General features: G+C 58.2%; 1 protein-coding gene across 5 annotated transcripts; it reads left to right on the plus strand.

Moving 5' to 3' along the window:
* The first annotated feature begins 130 nt into the window (after window positions 1–130).
* On the plus strand, window positions 131–16,185 carry RASGRP2 (RAS guanyl releasing protein 2). 5 transcript variants are annotated; one of them, XM_055580906.1, is made up of 17 exons: window positions 131–1,591; window positions 3,431–3,572; window positions 4,204–4,310; window positions 4,839–4,901; window positions 5,228–5,359; window positions 6,129–6,279; window positions 6,462–6,635; window positions 6,795–6,911; window positions 8,377–8,658; window positions 9,605–9,682; window positions 9,882–10,004; window positions 10,343–10,458; window positions 13,731–13,872; window positions 14,134–14,170; window positions 14,681–14,857; window positions 15,743–15,807; window positions 15,974–16,185. In XM_055580906.1, exons 1-16 carry the CDS (start codon window positions 1,266–1,268, stop codon window positions 15,799–15,801), a joined length of 2,226 nt encoding a protein of 741 aa, XP_055436881.1. In that variant the 5' UTR covers window positions 131–1,265; the 3' UTR covers window positions 15,802–15,807; window positions 15,974–16,185. The 5 variants fall into 5 exon arrangements, with proteins under 5 accessions (XP_055436881.1, XP_055436884.1, XP_055436882.1 ...); XM_055580909.1 differs by having other exon boundaries at window positions 1,483–1,591; window positions 4,208–4,310; XM_055580907.1 differs by lacking the exon at window positions 131–1,591 and adding an exon at window positions 1,760–2,365.
* The last annotated feature ends 4,795 nt before the right edge of the window (window positions 16,186–20,980 follow it).

Here is a 20,980-nt window from a genome sequence, read left to right on the forward strand (position 1 = left end):
TAGCTCTGGGCGGCACAGCAGCTGCGCAATCACCGTGCCTTCGCCCCAGCCGCGGCAGGTGCATCCCCTCAAAAGGGGGGCGGCTTGTGGGGGTGGGGCCCGGGACTCTCCTGCCCGCTTCCAGGCGTCACCCTGCGCGCCTCTCCTCCCAGTGCTGTGTCCATACTAGGTCAGCGGCCCGCGAGGCTGGCCGGGGGCGTGGCGTCCGTCCGGGTGGGGCCCACCCGGGACAGGAGCAGGGCCTTAAGCTAAGGCCTCCGGCACCGCTGAAGGAAGATCCACGCTGTCGGGGGCAGGGCTCAAGAGGGGGAGGAGTCCCCGGGTGGTTGGCGCCTTCTTGACTCCGCCCTTAGCCCCGCCCCACTGCGGCGTTTAAGGGTCTCTAAGCAGGTGGCTACGCTCGGTCCAAAGCTAGGGGAGTGTTCAGGCGGTGGCCATCTAGGCTGCGCCGACGTTGCCCCTCCTCACTTGGGGTCCCGAAAGGGCCTGCTTCTAGGTCACGTATTACCAAGATTGAGTTGTGGGGGAGGTCCCGCCTCCCCAGCCCGGTAGCAGGGAGGGGCAAGCCTCAGAGATTTGTTTGGGGCCCGTGGTTTCACAGCGAGTGTGTTTGAACCTGAACGGCCGGAAATGGTTACCAACTCCCTTCGGCCCGGCTTTGGGGACCCCAACCGCTTGCGGCTACCCCTCCCATGTGCTTCTCTGGAGCCAGGCCTCCGGGCTCCAGTTTTCTAGCTGCAAGTACCCACCGTCGCTTGCAGCCGCCCCTTTTCATCCGGCCCCATGGGGAGCCAGGCTTCCGGAGCCCCAGTCCCTCCTGTGCGAACGGGAGCTCCCCCCAACATCCCCAGACCCCGAGGCCCCTTCTCCCGACCGCCGCGTTTTCATTCTTCCCCACAAACCCCTCTCTCTCAAATGCTCCCACCTTGTCCTAGCCCCTCCCCCAGGCTATCACAACGACCCGCTGCGCCCACGCCCCCATCTCTGCCAGGTCCCCCGCTGCCCGCAGGAAGACGCCCGGCCCCCGGCCGGGTGAGCCCCGTGGGAACGGTTTGTCTCGAAAACAGGAACCCGGGCCGGGGTCTGGGCGGGGCGCCCCTTCCCCACCGCAGTCCGCTTCCTGCCCCTCCCGGCTTCCTCTGCCCGACACCAGGCAGGGCGGGGGACAGGGGGTGTCTGGGGTGGGGAGAGAGGACCCTTGGTTTAGTTTCCCCCTCCGCGTCCCGCGCGGCCTGACCTCCGCTCTCCCACCCTTGGCGCGGCTCATGGCGCAGCCCCCCAACCCCCGCCCGCGGCCCTGGCCTCCCAGGCGGCGCGGCAGGGGAGGGGTTAAGCTGCCGCAGGGGCCGCCGCGTGCGGGGCGAGAGGGAGCCCCCGATGGGGGAGGCGCCGCCGGCGGTGCGGAGCCCGGCGCAGGGGCGGGGAGGAGAGGGGAGGGGGCGGCCGCGGCGCGGGGGCGGGGCGGCGGGGAGCCGGGCAGCGGCGTGGAGAGCGGGCGGGAGCCGCAGCCGCAGCGAGGTCGGCGGGCGGGAGCGCACGGAGGTGGCGCCTGCCGGGCCGGGTGCGGGCTCCTTGCCGCGGGGTCCCAAGTGTGAGTGAGCGAGCGCGGGCGGGGCGCGGGGCAGAGGAGGCCCGGCCCCTAGGGGCCCCCGAGGACAGCGCAGAAGGGTTGGGGGCGGCGGGTGGGTTGGTCGGTGGGGAGTCTGTAGCCCGGGTCGGGGGTGGGAGGGACCTACCGAGAGATCCAAAGCCCCCTGGACAACCGCGGGAGGGGGCGGTGTCCGCGGCGCACCCGGGTCTTCCTAGCCACGTCTCAGCGGGACCGTCCTCGGCGAACCCCCCATTTGACAGATGAGAAAACCGAGGCTCCGAGAGGCCGAGTAACTCTCAAGGTCACATAGGGAGGAAGCGGCCGAGCCGGGCGGGATGCCTCTGGGTGGCTCCTAGGAAAAGTATACCAGAGAACTCCATAGAGAAGCCCCCTCGCTCCTCACCCCCTGCCCGGGGGAGTATTGTATGGGCTGGGGACCTTGTGTGGGGCAAGGCTTTGCCAGTGTCCTGGGGCGAGGGCTGTCAGGTCGTTGGGGCCGCAGGGCCGGCCCTGGATCGCAGATGAAGGGGGCGGGGGTTGGAGTGGGCGTGTGTGCGCACCCACCGGGCGTGTGCATGTGTGGGCGAGTGTACATGCGTGTAGGTGCACTGTCTTGAGTGTGCGCACACGTGTGCGGATGTCAGCGCTGCCGTGGCCTCGGAACTCCAGGCTGGTCTGGTGTAGTGAGCTGCACGGCCGGAAGCCAGCCCCTTCAACGGGTTTGCTTTCTGGGGTAGAGGACTACCCACTGTGCCCGCGGGTTCCTTCGTTCAGGTGTGCGGGGGTGTGGGGTGCCATTGGGTGAGTGAGAGAGAGGATGGGAGGTAATTGCCTGAGGCCCGGCTCTTTGGGAACCTCAGGCATTCTTGCACCCCGATGTGGGTCCTGGCCTGGGGTGTGGAGTGAGTGTGTCTGCGCCTGGGTGCGTAAATCCCCGCCAGTGACTGGAGTTGCTGGTGGAGTCCAACAGGGGCACTCCACCCTCCACGGCGCTAGCGCCCCCTTCTGGGCACCCCACTCTGCCCAAGTGGGGACGGCCTGTGTGTGCCCCCAGTTCGACTGTGCAGTACGGGCGGTCTGCGTCAGAGGCTGGGGATGAAGAGGGCCTGCGAAACGGCTGAGCCGGGACCCTTGGGGCCTTCACGGAGGCGGTGGCTCGGGAGCGCGCGGTTCCCAGGCCCAGGCTTCCCGCTTACGCCTCCGGGCCGCAGGGGCTCCCCCCTCCGCCCCTCTTCTCCCACCCCCACTCCCCGCTCCCTGGAATGTTCCTCTCCACCCCAGCCCGCCTCCCCGAGGGCAGGCCCCTGGGGGCTGCCGCAGCCCCGCCTCCTCTTCCCGGGAGCCCGGGAGGGGGCGACGCGGGCAGGACGCCTGGGTTCCTCCCCCCTTCTCATCCCAGGGAGAAATTCCTCTGAGGTCCCCTCAGGCTCTGGGTTCCCAAAATAACCCTGCGGGGGAAGGGAAGCTGTGGAGGGAGGGAAGCGGGAGGGGGCGCAGAACTGAGCTGCGGGGTGCTGCAGGTGCCTCTGGGGAGAGGACGTGAGGAAAAGAGAGGGCCTACAGAGAGGGTGACTGGGACACCGACCATCCCCGGGGAGTCCCTCGGCCCTCCCGCGGCTCCCAGGGTGGGCCGGAAGCTTCTTGGCCAGTTCATTTCCCAACTGGTGGGTTGCACCATCCCGGGCCAGACCGTTTAACCCCGGGGCGTGGCCGCGGGGGGAACGACTCCGCCCCTGCCCAGCAGGGGGCGTGCCCGCCCCGCCCCGTTTCTACCCTCGGGGCCGCTCCGCCGGCCCGCGCCTCCGCCGACTCCGGCTCTGCCTCTCACTCTCGGGACAGGGGTCCGGTCCGAGCCCCGTGGGAGGCTCCCGGAGCGCAGCTCGGCCGAGCCTACCCGCGCCGGCGGCCATGGCGGGCACCTTGGACCTGGACAAGGGCTGCACGGTGGAGGAGCTGCTCCGTGGTTGCATCGAAGCCTTTGGTGAGTGGCACGGGAGGACACACCCAGCCTGAGCCGGGACCCCTGCCTCCCTGGGCAGATCTCGGCCCTGGACCCACCCAGCCTGGATCCTGCAGCCTCTTTAGCGAAAATCTCCCTTTCATCGCAGGGCGGAGAGGTCCACATGCTGCAGAAAGAGAAAATGTTTCCCTTCCCTAGTATGCCGGCTTTGAAGGGAGGGATGGCGGGGTCCCCGGACTCTAACACTTAAGGAGAATTATCTGTCTCCCCGGGGGATCCGGAGGCACTCGCTATCTCGGCCTGGGAGCTGTTTCCGGCTGATGTGGTGGGGTGGTGAAGGGGTGCCCCTTCCCTAAGCGCTCAGGAAATGACCTCTGGATTCTTGACCCCGGGGAACCCAGGCTCCTTCCGCCCCAGCTGGTTCCCCTCCGGACTCAGGCCCGGCTCAGACTGCTCCTATCCCCCGGTTCCTCGGATCCTGCCTTTATCCCCCTTCCACCCCACTTTTTCTTTATAATCCGCCTCTTGGTTTCGGAGCCCTGGGAAATAGGAGGCGGCCGGGAGCCACATCCAGCAGGCTGCAGGGTAGGGACCTGTAGGGACCACAGCCTCGAGACGAAGTGTCAACCCGCTTCTCTTTGGCCCCTCGGAGTTAGATGACTCCGGGAAGGTGCGGGACCCGCAGCTGGTGCGCATGTTCCTTATGATGCACCCCTGGTACATCCCTTCCTCTCAGCTGGCGGCCAAACTGCTCCACATATATCCTTCGCCGACTTCTCCAAGGGCCCTGCAGTCCGAGTCCGTAAGCGAGCCCCGCTGCCCAGCCCGGGCAGAGGATGGGCCTCGCTGCTAGACCTGGGCCGCCCCCACATCATAGGATTCAGGATGGGCCCAGGCTTCTGCTGGGCCCAAAGCCCCGCCCCTACCCTCCCCTTAGAACTAAGGCCCCTCCCCCTCTCCCTAACCTCGGCCTTGCTGTCTCTTCCCCACAGCCTAGGACCGGTCCCTACTCCCAGCCCAGGTCCCGCCTCTTGCTTCTCTTCCAGAACCCAGGTCCTGCTCCTAGCCTGACCTCCATTCTACCCAGGTGCCCCCCCAAGGCTCATAGCTCACCTCTGCCTTCCTCCCCTTTCCAGAGCTTGGGCCCTGCCCCACGCCAGACACCATCCCGCAGATTTCTTCTAGAACTAGGCCCTGCCCTCCGCCTCCCCGTGGAGCTTGGGTCCCATCCCCTGCCTCCTTTTCTAGAGTAAGCCTCCATCCTTGTTTTCCTTAACTCTCCTTCACCTACCAACAATCCCGGAAGGACAACTCCAGCTCACTGCAGGTGAAAACATGCCACCTGGTCAGGTGAGTCTTCCTCTTGGGGCTCTGGCCCCTCCTCTGCTCCCTTCCCTTAGGCTTCTGACTGGCCTGAAGGAGTAGAAATAGCATGTTCTGGGAGCTGGTCATGTGGGTTTGAACCGGGCTCTGTCCATGGTGGGTGTGCTGCCGCAGGCTTGCCCCTTCCTGGCTCTGCCTGGTCCCTGTTTTCTGATCTGCCCAATGAGGGTGGGGAAGGAAAGAGCTGGGTGAGGGGGATCACAGTCTGAGGCCCTCTCCCCCTCTTTGGGGGAACGACCATCCTGGGGGGGGTGGGGGAAGGGCTGCCCCGGGTGACTCTGAACCTCCACCAGGTACTGGATCTCAGCATTCCCAGCGGAGTTTGACTTGAATCCTGAGCTTGCTGAGCAGATCAAGGAGCTGAAGGCTCTGCTAGATCAAGAAGGGAATCGCCGGCACAGCAGCCTCATCGACATTGAGAACGTGTGCGTGGGGTAGGGGGTGCTCGCAGGTCTGGGAGGGGTGTTCAGCATCCCGCACCATTTGCTCTTAATAAACATTCGTTGAATGCAGTGGTGTGAGGGTCATGTTACTCTTGCTGGACAACTTCCTGTGGCTCCCCCCGTCTTCTTCAGAATGCCTCGGCTGGGGATTAAGGCCTTTCACAGTCTCAGGCCAGTTTGGCATTCCCCCTGCATCTTCCACAGCCCCCCGCCCCCACCAAGCGCCTCCTCCTGCAGCCCCCAGCGTTCCCTCACTCTTCCACAGCCCCTGCATCCATTCCCACCATTGCAATTTGTTCATGTCCCCTGGCAGCCTTCTCCATGTTATCAAGACAAGTGTGGAGTGTCTGTGGGCTCTTCCAGGGCCGAATTTGTCATTGCCGCCTCTGTCCTTTGGTGACACTTTGGGCAGACCCCTGGCGCGAAGACCCCCGCACACACGCCACGCTGTGCTGTGTTCGTCTGTGTCTGTCTCCTCCAGTAGACTGTGAGCTCCTCGCGGGCAGGAGCTGTGTCTTGCTCATCTCTGTAACCCCAGCGCCTGGCACAGTGCCTGGCACAGAGTTAGGTCTTCCATAAATCTGTGTGGAGGGCATGACGCCAGGGGAAGATGGCAGGAGAGTTTTGATAGGACAGGGGACACCAGTGTCCTGCCCAGTGTCTCGCAGTGAACTTGAGTGGCATGAGTGTGGGGCAACGAGGGCTGGGGCATCTCCGGCAAAGGACTCACTGCCCCTGTCCTGTCCCCCAGCCCCACCTACAAGTGGAAGCGGCAGGTGACCCAGCGGAACCCCGTGGAACAGAAGAAGCGCAAGATGTCCCTGCTGTTTGACCACCTGGAGCCCTTGGAGCTGGCGGCACATCTCACCTACTTGGAATATCGCTCCTTCTGCAAGATCCTGGTGCGGGGGCTTTCAGTCAAGAGTCGGGTGTGGGCTGGGGAGGGGGTGCCAGGAAGGACGGGGTCACAGGGCGGGATCTAGGACTACAGGGTAACTACCAAAGGGCAGCTGGAGGGGGAGGAACAGCCATTGGTGAGCGGCAGGGGGCGGGGCACTGGGTGCTGAAGGCCCTGCGCCCCCAGTTCCAGGATTATCACAGTTTCGTGACTCATGGCTGCACGGTGGACAACCCTGTCCTGGAGCGATTCATCTCCCTCTTCAACAGTGTGTCGCAGTGGGTGCAGCTGATGATTCTCAGCAAGCCCACAGCCCCGCAGCGGGCAGTGGTCATCACACACTTCGTCCACGTGGCAGAGGTGCCCGCCCCTCCCCCACCCCCAACTCCCCCAATCACCCCCGTAGGGCCGAGTCCCTCTTTCCCCTAACCCACTGCCAGATCTTTCCCAGAAAAGCTGGGCCAAATTCTGGGCCCATTCAGTGACTCACTGCCTCCTCTCTCCCCATTTATCCCCCAGGAACTCCTGCACCTGCAGAATTTCAACACGCTGATGGCAGTGGTCGGGGGCCTGAGCCACAGCTCCATCTCCCGCCTCAAGGAGACCCACAGCCACGTGAGCCCGGAGACCATCAAGGTGCCTGAGACCCTGGGGTCCGGGGAACAGCCTTCCTAGGGCTGGCCTCGTGAGAACTCCCAGCCCAGCTGGGGACTGGTCACTCCCTCTTCATCTGATAAATGAGGAAACTGAGGCTGGGGATTCAGCCCTTTCCCAGGCTGCACAATGAAAGCCGGCAGAGAGAGGAGGCTCACGGATGTGCTGAACTTCAGAGCTCATGCTTTTCTCTTCTCCTGCTTATTTTATTTTACTGGCCATGCTGTGAAGCATGTGGGATCTTACTTCCCTGACCAAAGATTGATCCTGTGCCCCCTGAAGTGGAAGCCCAGAGTCTTAATCACTGGACCACTTGGGAAGTTCCTATTTTATTGTTAAAAAAAAAAAAACACACATATCTGGTACCATACATATAGACAAGTCTAGAAAACACGTGTACAGATCCCTCTCCAGGGGATCTTCCCGACCCAGGGATCAAAGCTGAGCCACAAGGGAAGACCAAGAATACTGAAGTGGGTAGCCTATCCCTTTGCCAGGGGATCTTCCCGAACCAGGGTCTTCTGCATTGTAGGCATTTTCTTTACCAACTAAGCTATCAGGGAAGCCTTCACAGTTTAAAAAAAACTAGGAAGAAGATAGGTCAAGAAGTAGAACATTGCCAGCCTCTGAAGCTCCCAGCCCTTAGAGCATAACTCCCTCCTCATCAGAGGTAACCAACGTCATGACCTTCCTAAGGATGATGACCTCCTTTTCTTTAAAAAAATATTTACTTATTTATTTTGACGACACAGCACAGCCTGTGGGATCTTAGTTCCCCAACTTGTGCTCCCTGCAGTGGAAGGGCAAAGGCATAACCACTGGGCCACCGGGGAATCCCCGACTTTCCTTTTCTTGATGGCTTTACCACCTGTGTATGCAGCTCAAAGCCACGTGGGTATTTTGTTGTCTGTTTTTGAGCTTCTTATAAATGAAATCGTGTTGTGTATGTTATTTTATTTCTTCCTTCTTTCATACATTCTGCTTTGCGCAGCAATTGTTCATTCGTCTCCATTGCCGTATAATATTTTTGTCCACTCGATTTGTGTATCTCCTCTACTGTTGAACATTTGAGGTCGTTCCAGTTTGGGCTGTTAGGAATGACACCGCTAAGTACATTCTTGGAAATCTTTGTCCTGCACTGCTCTGCCTCCGTGAGCCTCAGTTTCCTCTATTAAATGTTGATAATCTGTGCCCAGGACTGCTGGAGAGGTGTGTTATTTGGTAGTGGGTGCCCCTTTGGACTCATGACCTATGAATTCTGATTGCCAGGGGCTAAGGGAGTCAGCCTTGGGGGACAGGAGGGAGGCTTTTGACCTTTCACCCATCCCTGACTCTGCTCAGGCTCTCCCACGTTTCCAGGGCTGGGCAGGGAAAGGCGAGTTGAGCCTGTGGACGTGATGTGTGTGTGTGTGTGTGTGTGTGTGACTCTCTGCCCTTTGCCCCCCAGCTCTGGGAAGGTCTGACAGAGCTGGTGACGGCCACCGGCAACTATGGCAACTACCGGCGCCGGCTGGCGGCCTGCGTGGGTTTCCGCTTCCCCATCCTGGGTGTTCACCTCAAGGACCTGGTGGCCCTGCAGCTGGCGCTGCCGGATTGGCTGGACCCTGCTCGGACCCGACTCAATGGGGCCAAGATGAAGCAGCTCTTCAGTATCCTGGAGGAGCTGACCATGGTGACCAGCCTCCGGCCCCCGGTGCAAGCCAACCCTGACCTGCTGAGCCTGCTGATGGTGAGGGGCCGGGCCCCTGGTCCTGCGGGCTTGGCCTAGGGCTCTCACTTCTGGTCGCGGAGCCGAGACCCAGCCTGGGCCCCCGGGTTGGGGTGACCTCGGAGGGGGGTTCCAAGCTCTGGATGGGGCTGTGGACCCCTGAGGCTGGCATGAGGGCTTGAGGCTGGGCTTGAGCCCTGGGTTGAGTTCCTAGCAGTGGGTTACGTTCAACGTTTGAGATTAAACTCTGGGTTCTGGGTAGAGGGGTGGCTTTTATTTTATTTTGTTTTTACTTTTTGGCTGCCCCACACATTTTGCAGGATCTTAGTTCCCTGCCCAGGGATTGAACCCGCACTCTCAGCAGAGAAAATGTGGAGTCTTAACCACTGGACCACCAGGGAATTCCCCAGGGGTGGCTCTTAAACAAGCTCCCCTGAGCTCTGAAGTTCTAGGCTTGGTCTTGGACTTGAGCTCTGGGGTAGGAGTTGGGTTCTAGTCCACATCTGGACTGGGTTCTAATCTTTGGGCCGGAGCTCAGGTTTGACCGTTTGGTGTGAAGTCTTAACCTGTTTCTAGGCTCTGGGCTGGACTGGGGAATTGAAAGCTGAGCTGGAATCTGGTTGCTGGGTTGGGTGCTGTGTTGGGAGGGGGGATTTCAGAGCTCTCAGCTGGGTTGTGACCTGAATTCTTGGCTGAGATCTTAGCAGCGCATTGTCTTCAAGGTCTGGGGCCAAGCTGTGGGTTCTGGGCTGTGTGCTGGGCTGGCGTGTGGTTGCTGGGGTGTGTTCCGAGCTGGCCTTGGTCCTCAGTCTAGCTTCTGGGCCAGGCTCACGGCTGGGCTGTGACCCTCAGGTAGACCTGGAGGTCTGGGTTCTGGGCGTTGGGCTCCTGAGAGCAGCACAGGTCAGTGAGTGTGATCAGACTGGTGTGTCCCAGGTGTCTTTGAATTAGTCTTTTTTTTCCCCAGGTGTCTTTGGATCAATATCAGACAGAGGATGAGCTCTATCAGCTGTCCCTGCAGCGGGAACCGCGCTCCAAGTCCTCGGTGAGGGCGGGAGCCACTGCATACCCACTTAGCCCATCCTCTTCCTCCCTCACCTCGGCCCTCCCAGGCTTAGAGGTTACCTCACCCATCCTGCTTGTCGGGCAGGCTTCCTTGTGCCCAGAGCTTGCCCCCTCTCTCCTCCACTGGGTCCTGGGCTCCCTCACCTCTGGCTCTCGCTCAGCCTTGACCATTTCCACAGCCAACCAGCCCCACCACCTGCACGCCACCTCCCCGGCCCCCAGTGCTGGAGGAGTGGACCTCGGCTGCCAAACCCAAGCTGGATCAGGCGATCATGGTGGAGCACATTGAGAAGATGGTGGAGGTGAGACTCCAGCACCACCAGCTCCGGAGCCTGTGGGACAGGCGGGGGGGACAGGTCCGTAGTGGTCAGCCAAGGCTGGCTTGACCAGGTCACTGCCCTGGGAACCACCACCGGTGCCGGGCTCAGGGGCCAATGCTCGGATGACAGAAGGCACGGGGTGCAGCTGATGGGCGGGCTTGGGACGGGGGTATGGAAAAGGGAGGTGGTGGGGAGGAGAGACAGCTGCCCGCCTCTTAGATGCCCAGGCTTCCTAACTCGGACTGGGAGTGTGGGCAGGATGGGCCAAGGCCCCTTTAACCCTCCCCGCCCCCCCCAACATGTCCCTCTGTGTACTTCAGTCTGTGTTCCGGAACTTTGACGTTGATGGGGACGGCCACATCTCACAGGAGGAGTTCCAGATCATCCGTGGGAATTTTCCTTATCTCAGCGCCTTTGGGGACCTCGACCAGAACCAGTGAGAGGCCTGGGGGCAGGGGCAGAGGGAAGGCAGGTTCATTTCCCCTTGGGTTTTAGCTTCCTCCTGAGAAGGATGAGGCCATTGAACCAGATGATCTTGGCAGGGGAAGCCACCCATGTGGGGAGGGGCTCTTTTTTCTGGGAGGCTGCCAGCTGTGGAGGCTCAGGGTTACCTTGCTCATTCAGACCGAAGAGCTGGAGTGTGGGGGGCATCTCCACCTGAATCTTGCAAAGACTGTGGCTTCCTGGGGACTCTTGCTACATAAATGCCACTTTATTTGTGGGACTCACAGCCGAGAAAAAGTGTGGGCAAGCTGAACCCCTGGGTAGCATGTCTTAATGAATAGATAAGAAAGGCCTGTAACTCGCAGCACCCACTTGCTTATCACCAACTCACATGCCGACAATTTGGACAAATAGCTGGTTCTCTGAAGTAGGTTATACGTGTCCCCCTGAAATCGTGTTCGCACCCCTGTTTTGCTGAGCAGACAAAATTCCAATCAAAATTTATAGTCCATCCCAAGTTGACTTTTTAATGTTATCCAGATTTCAAAAAACTGTGCCTCTTTTTGTATTGTAAAAATCCATGGTTAAAAAAAATCCAGGTAGTAAAATAGATTTATAGTGAATGAAGTGTGTAAGGTAAGAAGCGAAAATTCCCTTCCTTCTTTCCCACTTAAGAGGTTGTCAGTAGTAACTATGTTAGCAACATTACTGGTGTGGCAATGCCTGTATCTCTCCAATCTTTTCCATGCATGGGTGCAAACTGGTAAGATAATTTGTTTGTGTCTGTTTCACAGGCAAGAGGGATTATGGTATAAATCTAGTTCTAGCATTATAGTTACTTTGTTTCTCCTCCCAGAATTGAGAACAATAGTTGAAGACAGTTTTCTCAGTTGAAAACAAATCACCCCCCTGGGTGGTGTGGATTTTTTTCCAGACCACACTTTTTAGGGTGGGTGAAGCCCTTGCAGGGGCTTCCCTGGTGACTCAGAATCTGCCTGCAATGCGGGAGACCTGGGTTCTATCCCTGGGTTGGGAAGATCCCCTGGAGGAGGGCATGGCAACCTACTCCAGTATTCTTCCCTGGAGAAGCCCCATGGATAGAGGAGCCTGGTGGGCTACAGTCCCTGGGGTCACAAGAGTCAGACATGACTGAGCGACTAAGCACAGCACAGCCCTTGGAGACGTTCAAGGCTCCAGCTTCATGCAGGCATCTCAGCCTTAATTCCCCACCTCCTGCAGATCCCAGGCAGGTATCAAAACCCAGCACCTGGCTCCTGGGGCAGCTGTACCATCAGGTCCCAACTCACTGCCTCAATTTGAAGATCTCTGTTTCTGCAACTTGGGAGTGTCCATTTCTTGCAAACTCTCCTGTACATTTAAAACAATTTTGGATATAGTTAAACCAGCATCTAGGTTTTTGTGGCAGTAGGGTTCTCAGGGTTTTTTTATTTGTTTGTTTTTGTTTTTAAATCACTGTCTTGACAGAATCGCACGCTTTGTGTTTTTTCTTTTTTACTTTTGTTTTCCACTTAAACCCTCATCATGGACATCTTTCCAGGCCAATTCAGGCAGAACTACCTCATTCTTTAGAACAGCTGCAGAGTATTACACTGGGTGGCGGGGCCATCATCTGCCTCCCCATTCTCCTGCTGATGGACATGTAGACTGTTCCCAGTTTTTCGCTATTAATATCCGCTATGCTGCTGTGAACATTGTACTCATGCACTCGGGCCACTATTTCTGTAGGAGAAATTCCTAGAAGTGGGATAATTGGATCAAAAGATATGCACATTCTAAATTAGGAGAGAGACTGCCAAAGTGACCTCAGGCAAGGTTGTGCCAGCTTGCACCCCCATCAGCAGTGAACAAGAGCCCATTTCTCAACTTCCTTGCCAACAGTGGATGCTATAATAAGCTTTATAATTTTGCCAGTCTAATTGGCAAATGGTGTCTTGGTTATATTTGCATTTCTTTAATATTAGTGGGGGTAGGATACCTTCCTATGTTTATCGGCCACTTCTATTTCTTCTGTTAATTGCCTGTTCGTGTTCTTTGTCCATTATTCCACTGGGTTTGTGAGTCTTGCTCATTGATTTCTCTGTTAATGGATATTAACCCTTGGTGTTGAATATGTTTGCAAAATATTTTTTCACAGTCTGTCATTTATGTTGTCCTTTTCCATATAAAATTTTTTAAAAATGTGTGCTCAATATGTCAGTCTTTTCCTTTATGGCTTCTCGGGTTTGTGTTATGTGTAGAAGGGCTATTATCCCCTCCAGATGACAAAATTCTTCTCTTAGGCCTGTTCAGATACTTTGAGAATTTTATTTTTTTACATTAATTGTCTTCAATTTAGCGGGAATTTAGTTTTCATGCACAGTATGAGACAGGAGCCTAAGTTTATATTTTTGAGACGGTCAGTTGTCCCAATGTGCCACTGATTTGAAGGACCACCTGGACCACCCAAATACTAATAGGCAGGAGTTTCTGATAAAGGCCCCCCTCTGACAGAAATATCTCCCAGTGGCCTGGCACCTATTAGCTATTAGCACCTATTAGTCAATGCTTCGTGTGCCTATCTCATTCAACTCTTACTCAAACCCCTCTGAGATGCAGGAACTATCATTGTCCCTATTTATTGAAGAGGAAATCGAGGCACAGTGAAGAAGTCACACAGAAATAGAGCCCAAATTAGAACTGAGTTCTATCTCCAGAGCACAGTGCTGACTCTTTCCCTAAAATACCTGAATAGATGAAAAGAGGGTTCTGTGGGAAGCCCCAGATTACCTGTCTGGCAGGATTCCACAGGAGTGAGACAGGTGCAGCTTTTCCCAATCTTACCTGGTCCCCAAACTCACCAGAGAGCTCTTGACTCAGGAATCCCAACCGGTGTTCCATAGAGCTCATTTTGGGAAACAGAAGCTGATAAGCCCACGGGAAAGTGCAGGGCAATTTTAGTTTACACACCAGCTCTGTGAAGTGGGTAGGCAGGAATTATGACCCCCATTTTTCCAGAGAGGAAACCTAGGGCAAGTGACTAGCCCAAGACCACACAGCTAGTTAGAAGCTGCTACTACATCTGCCGGACTCCAAGTCTGGTGCTTTTTCTGTTTCACGCACGGAAGGTCAAAAGTCAGGAGTCCCGTGATGACCTTTAATTTGGTAGGGCTTTTCCGAGTAGGGTTCAGCTGGGTTAAGCTGGTGGTGGGTGGTCCCAGTGAAGTCCCCCGGAGCTGAGGCCCTCCCCCGACTTCCCCCGGACAGGGACGGCTGCATCAGCAAGGAGGAGATGGTCTCCTACTTTCTGCGCTCCAGCTCTATGCTGGGCGGCCGCATGGGCTTCGTACACAACTTCCACGAGAGCAACTCCTTGCGCCCGGTCGCCTGCCGCCACTGCAAGGCCCTGGTGAGCCCCCGCCCAAGCCACGCGGCAACAGCACCGGCCAGGTTCCACCCCGCCCCGCCCTCCCTTCTGGCCCCGCCCCCTGCCGGAGCCTTCTCAATCCAGGAGAACCTTAATTTCACCTGCCTCTCCTCTTGCCGGTCTGAACCAAACCCTGAGGGGCCTAAGGCTCCAGAAAGGGTCGGTTCCAGTCCCTGTCCATAGAAAGGAAGAGTCATGCCCTCTAAACCGCTCCCCCTACCACGCCCCCCTCCTCTATTTCAGATCCTGGGCATCTACAAGCAGGGTCTCAAATGCCGAGGTGAGATGGAGTTGCAGGGCTGCTGGGCTGTTTTGGGGGAAAGAGTTACTATCTGGATGGAGAGTCTTATTTTGGCGGGGCAATTGTCAAGGAGTAAATAAAGTACCTTAGGGCCAGAGAGGCATGCTGATTGATGTGAAAGGGGGTAGCCTTTAACTTGGTTTGATTGGGACTTCCCTGGTGGTCCAGGGGTTAAGACTCTGCTTCCACTGCAGGGGGCGCAGGTTCCATCTCTAATCAGGGAAGTAAGATCTCACGTCTCTTGCAGCGTGGCCAAAAAACAAAAAAACCCAGGGTTTTTATTTTGGTGAGGCAGCTGCCCAGAAATGGGGAGCTTTGGAGAGGGCGCAGACTGGCAAGGAGGATGAAGAAAGCGTTTGGAAGGGAAGCTCTTGTTTTGGTGGGGCAGCTGCTTAGGAGCAAAGGGCCCCGGGGAGAAGTGCAGGCCTGCAGAGTGGGATGAGTGGTCTGACCAGTGGACCTGGCTGGGCTGCCCATCTGCCTCCCCAGCCTGTGGTGTGAACTGCCATAAGCAGTGCAAGGATCGCCTGTCAGTTGAGTGCCGGCGCCGGGCCCAGAGTATGAGTCTGGAGGGGTCTGCACCCTCTCCCTCGCCCACACATACCCACCATCGGGCCTTCAGCTTCTCCCTGCCCCGCCCTGGCAGACGAGGCTCCCGGCCTCCAGGTAAGAGGGGTCCCTTTCTGGACTGGTCTGTGGAGGGAGGGAGAGAGGGAGGCAGGCCCGTGGCGGCAAAGTATGGAAACTTTTCCAGGGTGGAAACCATTCCAGAGTTTGTAATTGTCTTATTTGGGGGAGGTGATAGAGGAGGGCTGGACAGATAAGGGTGCCAGGAGGTAACCAGGGAGCCCTCAATACTTTGAGGCTGATGAGGGCAGAGACTCATGAATAAAAACAGTAAAAGCGAAAGAGACTTCAAGATTCCATTTGCACTCTTATTTTGTTAGGGGGATTGACAATGGGCTTGGAGAAGGAATTTTTTAAACCATTTGCCTGTATTTCCCTTTTTGGCTGTTTTGGAGGCTATTCTGAGAAAAGTCCATTGCCCCCAAATCTCTCAGCAGCTCTCTTGGAGTCATTGGTGGTTATAGGTCAGTTTTCTGAATGACAGTTCCTCAAATGATTATTTTGCTGAGAACACTCTGAACAAACCATGTTAAACTGGGGTGTAAGGTAGTTGACCACAACCGTTAAAATTGGCATGAGTCTTCAAAAATAGAGGCAGGCACAGGGCATAAGTTCCCCAAAATAGAAAAGATAAAACCATTTGCTTCAAGCCTTCCAGCCGTGCTGGGGTCTAAAATGTGAGACACACACAAAATTGATGTTTAAGCAAACTGCACTGATAAATCTGTGGCTGCGAAAAAGCTGTGGCAAACTGAAAACTTAGAAAAAGAGCCTTAAAAGTTGGGGTTGTTTAGTCACTCAGTGAATTGATTTCTGGTGGATGGTTCTGCTTCTGGGATGGGGCAGGGTGCCTTCGATGAGGGGGGAAGGGCTGCTCAGGGCACAGGGGCCCAGGAGTTGGTCCTGCAACCCCTCTCCCTGCAGAGATCCGAGAGGAGGAGGTTCAGACGGTGGAGGACGGCGTGTTTGACATCCACTTGTAATTGATGGTAAGCCCCCCGTAGCCTGCCCAGAGCCTTCCCACTCAGGGCTGGGGCAATGTGCGGGGGAAGAGGGGGTGGGTGCTCTGTCCAAATGACCCAGGCTAGGCAGACTCCAACATTTTTAGGGGGGCGAGGAGGCTCTTACTTACAACCTCTGCTTTTCTCTTCCCAGCTGTGACTGGATCAAGCACTCATGCCTGCCTCGGAGAAAAGACTTGGACCAGAGCAGGGAGCCTGGGGTGCCAAGGCAGCAGGCTGGGGCTGGGGGGAGGGGCATGAGGGTAGCATGTGGCTGAGGGCAGGGCCAGGTATGGTGTCCCTAAGATTGTACAGACTCTTGTGAATATTTGTACTTTCCAGATGGAATAAAAAGGCCCGTGTAATTAACCTGGACCGTCAGCGCCTAGAATCCTCGTGGCGGGTAGGGGCCTGTAAATCACAGGGACTAGAACTGTGGCGTCTAAAACCCTGTAGTCAGAGAATCTTGGGAGATCTGGAATCTCATGTGCTAGAATCTTGGGGGGACTAAAATTCTGGGGGATAGAGGCTTAGAACCAAAAAACCTCAGAACAGGGAGTTTGGGGAGGGTCTAGAATCTCGAGGAGTCCAGAATCTTGGGGGGCTAAGACTTGAAAGTAGAATTGCTGAGCCTGGGGGTCATGTAGAGCCATAGCCTTCAATCTGAAGCTGAAAGTCCCTTGCTTGATAGGTGACATTGCTTGAATACTTCCAGCAACAGGGAGCTCACTACAGAGAATCACGAGAGGGACAGGGCCGCCCCGAGTGCTGGCTGTGAGGGAAGGGGACAGGTGGGGCTGCACTCCTTGGGCTTGCACCCTCCTGCCCTGGTGCTGCCAGCTGGGAGGACAGTGACTTCCAGAGGAAATGCATATTGATCCTGCTCTCAGCCTCTGGCTGCCTCTCCTAACCCAGCTCTTCCCTCCCGAGTCTGCAGCATGATGGAGGTTTGGGGGGGTCACTGCTGCCTGAGGAAGGCTAAGGCCACTTCGAAGGCTGGTCTGGGTGAGAAGGCAGGGCTGGGGGGTCTTCCAAAGGTCCTGAAGCTGGGTCAGGCTGTCCCTGGGGTCAGGAGACTCTAGACAGCCATCTGAGAGTAGGGGCTACCTCCCCCAGCCCCCTCCCCCGAGCTGAGGCTTGTCCTACAGCAACTGCAGGGTGTCCTGGGGGTGGAGGCACCTAGCTACCACAGGCAATATCTGAGGACATGCCAATGGCCTCAGCCCCCTCCCTCAGAGTTCCTTGATCCCAAGCCCATCTTTGCCTTTGAGACCCCACACCCCTGGCCTGTTCCTCACCTGGGGTACCTCCTCCTCCCACTGTTACTTCTTAGCTGCAGCTCGGCCACCTGTTGGGTACTCCCCCCACACCCTACACTGCCCCTCCTTCTGTCCTCAGCCCCCTCCCGCCCTTCCCCCTCTCGAGGCTGTAATATCCGTTTCACGATTTGGGGGCTGAGTTGCTATAACAACAGACGGCGATTGTGCTGTGAAGAGCAGCTCGCTCCCTGCGCAGCCTCCCGCGCTGCCTCCATCCTGCAGCCTGGTCGGCGCCCCTCCCTGCTGCCCCCCAAACCCAGCCATCCTCTGCCCGGTGTGTGTGTGTACGCAGATGGGTGCCCAGGTCGGCTCTGGCAGGGAGAGTGTGACATGCGACTGCCTTTTCATGGTTGTCCGTGTGAATTTGGCGGATGAGCTTCCCATTGTGTGCATGTGTGCATGTGTGTGCACGGGCACGCACGCTGTGTTTGCTGCATTCCCCTCCACCGCGTGTCCTCACTGGACTGCGTGTGGGAGAAGGGCCACATTGGGTGGGTGCCTACTGCGGGGAGGTGTCTGGATGCAGTGGGCCCCAACTACATCCAGCAGTCTGAACCTCGGACCTGGGTGGGGAGAGACATCATTGTAGCTGGGGGAGGGGCAGGGAGGCACAGCAGCTGCCAGGTGACCTTTCCTGCCCTTGGTGGGGAAGGGTGGCCCAGGGAGCCGAGGGGGGTGTGTGTGACCACACAGAGTGTGTAAGTGCTCACTCTTACATCTCCCCCAGCCCCTTCACACACCCATCCATAAGGGTTTGAGAGATAGTCTTTGTGAGTCACTACACCTGTTTGCCCATCTATGCTCTGGAGTCTGTGTGTGTTATATGTGGTGTGTGTGTGTGTGTGTGTGTGTAGGCTGCAGGGAAAGCAGCAATGAGGGGATGGGTGGGGCAGTGGGTTCTGGGGTCAGAGAGGCAATTTCACATCCACTGGCCCTGACTCAGCAGTTCCCATTCTCTGGCTCCGCTAGTGTGCTTGGTGAAGGCCATCCTGAGGGTCTGTCCAAGGTCAGCGGAGGCCCTCCAAGTCTGGAACCTGGCTCAGGGATCTCTCTTTCCAAGCCCTAGGGTCCTATGGCCTGGGTCCCCCCTCTCATCCCCTCACAGGCTGGGGAGAGAGCTCTCTTGGGGGGGTGTGGGTCCCCATACATCTACTCAGTAATTGACCACTCTGGGCAAAGTGCCTCAGGGGCCAGGATGACCTCGCGGGAAGGCCCTCTGTGTACACCTGTTCCCCTAGGCATGCACTTGCCCCGGGCCCCTGTGTGCACAAGTTTGTGTATGTTCTTGAGCAAGCATGTGTTTCCTGTGGGTGTTGTACCATGGCGGGGCATTTCTGTAGGTGTCCCTGTGTGTCCCTTTGGGAATGCCTATACACACATGGATAGGTGTGCATGGCCACGAGTATGCCTCCAAGTGCCCATGCTTGCAACAGTGGTCGAATGTGAGTGTTCTTGCGTGTAGCCTCTGGCTAAGGAAGTGCCACCTACCACTGGCTGTGCAGATCACAGACCCTGCAACAGAAATCAGGGTCATGGAGTGAGCTGGCAGAATGGTCATTCACACACACACACACACACACACACACACTCTGCCTCATTCAGAAACCCAGTGTCCGACTTTGTGATACACTTGCTGGGTGCCAGGGTCCACCTTGGGCTGGTTGAGTGAATGAGGGGTCCCCTTTCTTTCACATTCATACCCATGCAGTGATGCTGATGCCCTCCCGGGGAAAACCTTCACTCCAGCACAACGTTCACTCTGAAACTTCTAGTTTCAGAGTTCTGGTTGAAGGGAGCTGCTGCCAGCTTCCCTTCAGTGTTCCAGGCTGTGTGCATCCACGGCCCTGCCCCTCAATCTGCTGCTAGTTCAGAGCGCCAGGCAGGACTGGGAATCAGGCTTCAAACTCTGGGATTCCCATGAGGCAGGGCTGTGAAACTCCAAGCCCCTAGATCTACCCCGCCCCCATCTCTGCCTTTCCCTCCCCCACCGCGCCTCTGTCCCTTTCCCAGGAAAAACCTTCCCTTCTCACTTGTAGGGGCAGCCAAGGGAGCCCTTGGGCAGTAAGAGGCAGAAGCCAGTCAAGGGCTGGGAAAGGCACCTTACAGGCGCGGGCGGGGTCCCGCTTCCCTAGGCTCCAGGCAATCCGGGCCCGACACTAGGCGTGGCCAGCAGAGGGCGCTGCGGCCCGGGCCCCGCGCAGGTCCTGCTCCCTCGGTGCCCGAAGTCTGGGCCCACGGCTTCCCCTTCGACTCGCCCCAGCCCCGGGCGCTGCCACGCGGTCCGGCCGGCCGGGGGTGCGGGACCCCAGGGCAAGAGGCTAGGGCGACTGGGTTTCCAGAAGTCATTGGGGCTGGTTTCGGATGTCTGCTCGGTTTCGGGGCTCAGGCACCAGGGCTAAGGACCTCGAGAAGCGGGAAAGAACGCGGATGCCCTGAGACTGGAACGCCTGGGTTCCTCGCCGGGGAAGGAGGTGGGCCTGTGGAGCAGCGGCGGGCACCGGCGGCCTCTGCGCCTTCGCATTGGCTGCGCCGCTCGTCCGTTAGCGCGGCGTGACCCAATGCGCGCTCCCGGGGGGCGGGCACTGGTGCTGATGCTGCCGTCAGTCGGTGTTGCAGGGATGCGGCGGCGGGAGCAGCCGCCCTGACTCGCGGAGCATCCTCCTCTGAGCGGCACCGCGGCGGGGCGGGTGGACCGGCAGGCGGGCGGGGACGTGGCAGGGAGCGAGAGAGGCGCGAGGCGGCCGACGCTGCTGGCCCTGGTTCTGCCAACCGCCGGAGACGGGGCGGCCCCGGGGTTCTGATCCCCACCCTCCTCCTGGTGCCCCCAGAACCAGGTACGGGGTGAGGGGGGGCTGCGGCGGAGACGGGCGGGGGGCGGGAGCCGATCTGGGGAGGGGAACGATTGGAGGGGCGGGGGAGGCAGGAAGGATGGATTGGGGGGCGGGGGCGCTGCCGCGCTGAGAGGGCTGGCTGGGTGACAGCGAGGCGGCTAAGCGGCTGGGGGGGTTGGGGATAGGAGGCTCCCTGTGGAAGGGGCACTGGCCCCGAGCTGGGGTGAATGGAGGGGAGTGGGAGGGATGGTCACTGAAGAAGGAATGGGGCGAGAAGGAGGTGCATCCGGAGGGCTTGTGAGGGAGGCTCTGAAGCGGGGGTCCCCAGCCTCTGCTAGCCCCAAGGGCTGGAAGCAGTGCTCGTCCAGAGGGAATGGGGAGCTGTTGTGCTCTGAAGGGTCTGCAGGGGAGAGATCAGCGAGGAACTGGGTTTGGTGGTAGGGGGAGAGGGGGCTGGGGAGGGGAAAGGAGTGAAGTGGAAAGGCAGGGAGCACAGGGCCAGGCTAAGAGCTCCATACTGGGGGGCACCACGGAGGACCAGGCTTTCCTGGGGGATGGGAGCCAAGGGGAGAGGAGGTTATTGGGAGGGACCAGAGGGGAAGGGGCCAAGGTGCTCCAGGCAGAGATGGGTATGTGCTGGTGGAGAGCCGGGAAAGATGGGGGGCCTGAGGGATAGGAGCGGAAGCTTGCGGGGGAAGGTTGGGGATGATGAGAGAGGGAGACTGGGAAATCAGTAGGAGGGGGCTGTGCTGGGGTGGGAACGCGCTGGGGGCGGCGACAGGGTTATGGGCAGAGAGTGCTGCAGGGAGAGGAAGCTGCAGGGCCCTGGGCTTGCTCCCCACCCCCAAAGAGGAGGGGACCATTCCTCACATCCCAGCCTCCTCCCCAGTCAAGGAGCCATCTATCTGCTCTGGGTTCTTTGGGCTGGGGTGTGAGCCCTTGAAGCCTTGATGGGCCCTTGGAGGCAAAACTGGCTTTGGGGGGCTGTTGTCATCTCTACTCTCCAGCCCC

This window comes from Bubalus kerabau, chromosome 5 (assembly GCF_029407905.1).
Source record: "Bubalus kerabau isolate K-KA32 ecotype Philippines breed swamp buffalo chromosome 5, PCC_UOA_SB_1v2, whole genome shotgun sequence".
Classification (NCBI taxonomy): Eukaryota; Metazoa; Chordata; class Mammalia; order Artiodactyla; family Bovidae; genus Bubalus; species Bubalus kerabau.